The sequence below is a fragment of the Adiantum capillus-veneris genome, chromosome 27 (genome assembly GCF_014529385.1).
Source record: "Adiantum capillus-veneris isolate H3 chromosome 27, ASM1452938v2, whole genome shotgun sequence".
Lineage (NCBI taxonomy): Eukaryota > Viridiplantae > Streptophyta > Polypodiopsida > Polypodiales > Pteridaceae > Adiantum > Adiantum capillus-veneris.
Window position 1 is genome coordinate 20,892,075 of NC_140957.1, and position 6,909 is coordinate 20,898,983.

The 6,909-nt window shown below is 43.7% G+C and overlaps 1 protein-coding gene across 2 annotated transcripts; it reads left to right on the plus strand.

Moving 5' to 3' along the window:
- The first annotated feature begins 1,116 nt into the window (after positions 1 to 1,116).
- On the plus strand, positions 1,117 to 5,271 carry LOC147421604 (GDSL esterase/lipase At3g09930-like). Of its 2 annotated transcripts, XM_086502671.1 has the most exons (4): positions 1,117 to 1,256; positions 2,065 to 2,324; positions 3,214 to 3,511; positions 4,214 to 5,261. In XM_086502671.1, exons 2-4 carry the CDS (start codon positions 2,079 to 2,081, stop codon positions 4,417 to 4,419), a joined length of 750 nt encoding a protein of 249 aa, XP_086358797.1. In that variant the 5' UTR covers positions 1,117 to 1,256; positions 2,065 to 2,078; the 3' UTR covers positions 4,420 to 5,261. The 2 variants fall into 2 exon arrangements, with proteins under 2 accessions (XP_086358797.1, XP_086358796.1); XM_086502670.1 differs by lacking the exon at positions 1,117 to 1,256 and having other exon boundaries at positions 4,214 to 5,271.
- The last annotated feature ends 1,638 nt before the right edge of the window (positions 5,272 to 6,909 follow it).

Genomic DNA, 6,909 nt, shown 5'->3' on the forward strand with positions numbered 1-6,909 from the left:
ATGCCAAGTGGCATGCTTCTCCTTTCTCCATTTTGCAAATCGCTCTTAGATAATTAAGGTAAATAGAATTTCACCTTTCCTCCTTTTGGTAGTAAGGGTGCGACCTTACACAAGAAGATTTAGAACTTTTATCATGTAAGAAAAGAGATCCTTTCTCAATGTTTTTCATACAATGCATAACATCATGAGCTTATGCTCGGGAGGCACGGCATACCTAGCTAGGTACGATTGGGGGCAGGGGACAATGCATAACATCATGAGCTTCTGCTCGGGAGGCACGGCATACCTAGCTAGGTACGATTGGGGGCAGGGGACTCCCGGCCCCCCCACTGGGCCGGGGGTCCCCTGCCCCCAATTGTACCTAGCTAGGTATGCCGTGCCTCCCTCATAGAAGCTCATGATGTTGATGCAAGTCATAATGTGGGAATTATTGTGAGAATCTTTCCAAAACTTCTTGTGAATTATGCATAGCTCCACCCACCTTGCCCCCACTAGCACATGGTGCAACCCGGCTCTAAGCTTGATGAATAGGGCCATGGGAGTGGATACACACGGTTAGAGGACGAGGAGTGCAAAGTGCAAGCGATAAAAGGGCAATTGGTGAAGTTTGGTGGGGGAGAGCAAGAAAGAACGTTCAGTGGAAGTGATACTTCAGCCTCGGTATTGAGAGCATTTGGGAGTGGCGGATTTCATCATCTCTGCATCAGCTCGCCATCAGCGCCCATGTCGACAAGAGCTTTATAAAGAGTAGCAGAGCCAAAGTCACTCGCAGTCTTGCCCGCGCTCAACTAGCCTATCATGCGCCCCGCTTTCGTTGCCTGCATGATAATCGCCCTTCTTGCGACTCCCATAGGTAAGTACCTCTCTCTCTCTCTCTCTCTCTCTCTCTCTCTCCACACACACACCACAGTAGTCTTCTCTGAAGAGATCACTCACTCACAAGCAACTCTGTACTAGAGTATTTGTGTGGGTTGTTAAACGTCTTTCCTTCCCCCTTCTCTCTTTGATATGGTTGCCTATCTTTTTGCGCAGTGGAGCCAAGAAGAACACATGGACTTTCTACCAAAGCCCCGCCTATGTTTATCTTTGGAAGCTCCTATGTGGACACAGGCAATCTTAACCCCAACGACAAGTCGCGTCCATCCCCATGGTCTAAACCTTATGGAGAGACCTGGCCCGGTGCCCCCGCAGGGAGACCTGGCCCGGTGCCCCCGCAGGCCGCTTCAGCAATGGCTATGTGCTCACCGATGCTATTGGTAAGGGTGAAATGGTCTATATTGATGCTTGACATGTGTGCTTTTATACATACCTGTATGTAGAAATATATCATCTATTGATGATCCACAAGAAGATTTAGAAATTTTCTCATGTAGGAAAAAACAATCTTTTCCAGTGTTTTTCATACAATGCATAACATCATGAGCTTCTGGTCGAGAGGCACCACATACCTAGCTAGGTACGATTGGGGGCAGGGAACCACTGGCCCCCTCACCAGGCCGGCGGTCCCCTGCCCCCAATCGTACCTAGCTAGGTATGTCGTGCCTCCCTCACAGAAGCTCATAATGTTGAGGTAAGTCACAATGTGGGAAATATTGTGAGAATTTGTCCAAAACTTCTTGTGTGAATATTGTATACCATAGAGGAAAAAACATGTCTTTTCCAGTGTGAATATTTCTCATGTAGGAAAAAACAGTCTTTTCCAGTGTTTTTCATACAATGCATAACATCATGAGCTTCTGGTCGAGAGGCACCACATACCTAGCTAGGTACGATTGGGGGTAGGGAACCACTGGCCCCTCACCAGGCCGGCGGTCCCCTGCCCCCAATCGTACCTAGCTAGGTATGTCGTGCCTCCCTCACAGAAGCTCATAATGTTGAGGTAAGTCACAATGTGGGAAATATTGTGAGAATTTGTCCAAAACTTCTTGTGTGAATATTGTATACCATAGACAAAGCTGATATAGGAACTCACTATGTGCTCAAGCTCATGAACTCTGATAAAAGAAGACAACTTAAAATATGTTGATAGTCACTTGATCTAACTCAAGAAATGTTCTCTTGCAGCTGAGGCTTTGAATATGAGCATGCCCACGAACTTTCAAAAGCGACGTGTGAAAGAGCCCAACGGTTTGAATTTTGCAAGTGGGGGTAGTGGAGTTCTAGCTATGAGTGGTCTGGTGTTGCCCATCTCGTCCCAAATTGAGTCCTTTCAAAGTGTGATCTCCTCATATACACCTCAAGACTTAGCTTCTGCCATTGTCATCTACTCCCCGTCTGGGGATGACTACTACAATGCTCTTACTACACAAGCATTGCCACTCTCTGTAAGTGCAGTCTATTTCACTTTGGACATCCTTGGCAAGAGCATGCCTCATGTTTGCCTGCAATTAAGCACTGGGAAGTCATGGAAATTTTGTCTTTGGTTATACATGTATACATGCTTGCATGCATTGTGCTAAAAAAAACTTGAATGCTTTCAAATATGTGTATTACAAATGCAAAAACACATGGGCATGAGGCCTTGCCTTGTTTAATTGAGAGCACTTCAACCAAAGTGAGTGTGGTAAACTAGTTTTGCGACGGCACATCACAATAATGAGCTAACAATTGCGTAAGAACTGGCAAGAATGCAAATCTGATCGCAGACATTCAAACAAACAAGTTGAAGGTTGACACAGGCATTTTAAAAGGAAGCAAATGAGGCCCTTTACTGAAGGGACCCATTCGATTACTAACAAACGGCCATGTTTTAGCATGCCAAAAATGGACATGCTCACTTCCATACATAAGCATGAAACCCTACAAGAACCTAGAAAGTTAACAATATACATCCCCCTACCTATTAAGGTGCACAAATGAATAATAGGACATTTATATAGATGCCCAAGAGAGCATCTATAGAGATGCCCTAGAGAGCATTTGTAGAGATGCCCAAGAGAGTACTTATAGAGAGGCCCTAGAGAGCATTTGTAGAGATGCAAGTTAATTATGGCATAGTCCTAATAATATCTTGACAATAGATGTGGGAAAACAAACATAATTCACACAAGGGGGGGGAAGGGGGGGGAAGGGGGGGGGGAGGGGGGGGGGGGGGGGAAGCAAAGAAATCTCTATGGCAAATCACCTAATGAATAGTGTTAGATTCAATAGATCCAAACACCAATTTATGCCAAATTTTTAATCTTAACTGTTTAGTTTTTTTGTTGTATGTAGAGTATTTATCCCTTGACCGCGAACGTGGGAAAACAAATATCCGCAGATCTTGTGAAGCTTTATGGACTTGGCTTACGAAAGTTTCTTGTAACATACCTACCACCTACTGGATGCTTGCCCCTTGCATCTGCAATGAACATGTATAGGAGTTGCAATGATACGTGGACAACAAACGTAGCCCAACCACACAATGCAAGGGTCTTCAAGAATGTGCTTGGTCTTCGTCACTACTTTAAAAATGGATCCATTGCATTGCTTGACCTATATAGTGCCTTCTCCTTGGCACAAGCAAAGCTAGGTATCACTTTCTTTCTTGTCACAAACAAATTAAAAATTAAGCGCACATTGTTGTAGATAAATTTGCATCAAGTAAAATAAAATTGCATAGAATGAAACTTGAACTTGTGAAATATGAAGACATTTAGAATTTTCTCTTCTTCGATTGAAGAAACACATGTACACAAGTTCTCAAAGCAAATTGCATGCATAGAAAATTTGCATTGTTTCCATATATTTTTTGATTTGTTCATCCACTTTTTAAGAACCTTATCCAATGGTTTATGTACATTTTTGTGCATGCACATGCTTTCAATTCTCCTATTAAAAAAAAAGCAAAAAATGAACCAAGCAGCACGAAGGTGTGCATGTAAGCGAAGTAATTAAAGGTATCAGCAAAGACTCTCCAAAGCTTCTATTTGGATGATACAAATGATGCACTCATACACAAAATCACCTTCAAATTGAGTTTATCAAGTAGATTGAACGGTAGCGATGTTGAAAACACGAAGATTATTTTCATGAGATTTGGACTTGCTCACAATGCAAATTTTCATGAAATGCAAAATAATGGTAAAGATTGGTCTGAAAAGAGTGTTACATGCCTTAGAGCTCTCCTCATGAGTTGATCATCACGCTAAGTCAATGTTTGGCATAATTTTATGGCTTTCTTTCATATTAAATAGATCTTTATTAATTTGGTATGGTTCATCTATGCTTCTAGGCAATGGAAGTTTAAAACCTTGTTGCATCGGACATGACAAATCTACAAAGTGCGGTAATTTAGATGCAAGAGGTGAACCAGCATATAGATTATGCTCTAATCCAAGTTTGGGATTTTATTGGGATGATACAATTCATCCTACAGAGGCAGGATGGAAGCTAGTCGTCAAACAGTTCCAGCACATCCTTCTACAAATTGTCCAGTGAACTTTTAGATCTTGCCACCCTAATGACCATTGACAAATGTAGGGACTTTATCACCTTATGAATAATATGTGCAAAACCACTAACCCTTAATGAAAAGTTCAAAAAATCCTTGACAAGGGTTTTTTAAAAACTTTATAAAAAAAAACAAAAAGTATTCCTAATTGGAAGATGTAAGTTATGCACATTCCAAATCACAGTTATGTCTCTTTGATATTCTCAATAAGACCATAAAACTCTACATGAAAGAGTTGAAAATTTTGGATCACTTCTCCTATTAATAGTAAAAGCTCATACACTAGTTGTGAAAGAAATTTTCCAGGTTTTGTTCCGATATTATTTCGAAACAAATGTGTACAAGCTATGGAATGTCCCATGTATGTGTCTAAATTGGAAGCCATTATCAAAACATTTATACATATAAATGTATATTAAGCATCCATGATGCAAAACAATCCCTTCCTTTTTTAGCATGGACAATAGGCTTCCCTTTGTATGTACAAAAGATATCAAAATTATGAGCAACGTGAGGGACAGGGAAAGAGAAGAGGGAGGGAAGGAAGTGGAAGTGGCAGGTGAAGAGAGAGAGAGAGAAAGAGAGAGAGAGAGAGAGAGACTAATGGAAAAAATTGATGTGGTTAATTAAAAATTAAAATGATAGAGTAGTCTTATATAGCCATATGCACCACATGCATAACATCATCACTTAAATCAATGTAGGATATAGGTAGTCAAGGGATAGCTCTCACTAGTGCAAAGGTGAAGCCTCACATGATCATCTGGATCAAATCAAAGGCTAGTATCTATACTACAGATAATGGGGGAGGGGATTCCGGCTCCCCCCCCCCCCCCGACACGTGCCGAAAGCAAGATGATCCAGGAGGTGTTCCCTGGCGCACGGCAGCGGACAGACACTGCACGAAGAGAGAGAGAGAGAGAGAGAGAGAGAGAGAGAGAGCGCTCCATACTGCCCTGCGTGTGCCCTGCATGAGTCACAGAGAGAGAGAGAGAGAGAGAGAGAGAGAGACGCTGCCACTTGCACCACACACACACACAAAGCGCACGCGCGAGAGACAGGACTGCCCCTCTAATTCAGAGGCAACGCTACGCAGCACAGGTGCCCACTGCTAATTTGTGGAAATTCCCAAAATACCCCTCAAATTCCATTGCCCTATACTCCCCCCCCCCCACTGTCTGCTTAATCCCGACGCCCTCGCGGCAATGGCCTTTGAGCCAAACGCGTTGTTTCGCCACTGTTGGCGCTGAAGCCTGAGAGAGAGGGGACGCGAGGCAGGCCGTTGGCACTACGCACTCCTGCCTGTTCGCGCTGAAGCCTGAGAGAGAGGGGCACGCAGGTCTAATTTTTGAAGGCTTCGACGCCCTTCGAAGACACTTTTACCCTTCAGTGAAGGGCAAAAATATTTTTACCCTTCTTTTGAAATTCTTTTTTCAAAAGAAGGGTAGAATATTGAAAAATCTATGAGTAGCCAAACCAATTTTTGGAAATGGGGTCTATTAGATGGTATCTAGGGAGATACCTTTGTGAAGCTAAGTGTTTGTAGGGGTGTTAAACGAATGGAGGGAAATGCTTTGTGTTTCCTTGAAGAGAGAGACAAAAATATAGAGAATTTTTTAATGGAAAAATCACCTAAATGCCCCTCTAATTTTTTGGAAATTCCCAAATACGTCTCAAATTTCAAAAACTCCCAAGGTGCCCCCGTATGTGTCATAAATTCCCCTAAAGCCCTTCAAATTTTCCAAAATTCCTTGTAACTCGTGAGAGTAAATTCAAAAGGGGCAAATGCTAAGTGGGGCGAAGACGGGGACATGGAGAGCAGGCAGTGCAGAAAGTGTCGCTCTCTCTCTCTCTCTCTCTCTCTCTCTCTCTCTCTCTCTCTCTCTCTCTCTCTCTCTCTCTGTGTGTGTGTGTGTGTGTGTGTGTGTGTGTGTGTGTGTGTGTGTGTGTGTGTGTGTGTGTGTGTGTGTTTGTTTCACACGTCGGTGCAAAGCAAATGGATGTAGCCTTTGACGGCGGCTTTCAGGGTTTCGTACGTTGCAGAGGGCGCTCGCAATAGGGCGAGCACAAGAGCAATGGCGACAGAACGGGGTTGGAGGGTTGCTATGGCGCAGAAGTTCACAGATTTGCGAGTTTGCGCGCGTGTGTATGTGTGTGTTTTGATTGCTGCTACAAATCGCTCTCCCCTTTCTCATTCCTCTGCACAGGATGCTCGAGGTGTAGCCTGGAAGTCAGGATGGAGATGGGTAGAGTTTTTCCTCCGTGTGTGTGTGTGTGTGTGTGTGTGTGTGTGTGTGTGTGTGTGTGTGTGTGTGTGTGTGTGTGTGTGTGTGTTGTTTCTCTGCACCCTGCCAGGCGAAGACCATGGCAACGAGAGCAGGAGGGGATCAAGACTCGAACACGGTGGAGCAGGGCCGGTAAGCGTAAGTAGAGACAAGTGAGGGCCACAGCTGCAGGTTTGTTGCATGCTGGTGGGG

What these genes read in the sequence shown, in the direction of transcription:
- LOC147421604 (XM_086502671.1), top strand. Translation starts at nt 2,079, where the DNA reads ATGAGCATGCCCACGAACTTTCAAAAGCGACGTGTGAAAGAGCCCAAC. An exon ending in CACAAGCATTGCCACTCTCT is followed by an intron (nt 2,325 to 3,213) that starts GTAAGTGCAGTC and finishes TGTTGTATGTAG; the next exon opens with AGTATTTATCCCTTGACCGC. An exon ending in CTTGGCACAAGCAAAGCTAG is followed by an intron (nt 3,512 to 4,213) that starts GTATCACTTTCT and finishes CTATGCTTCTAG; the next exon opens with GCAATGGAAGTTTAAAACCT.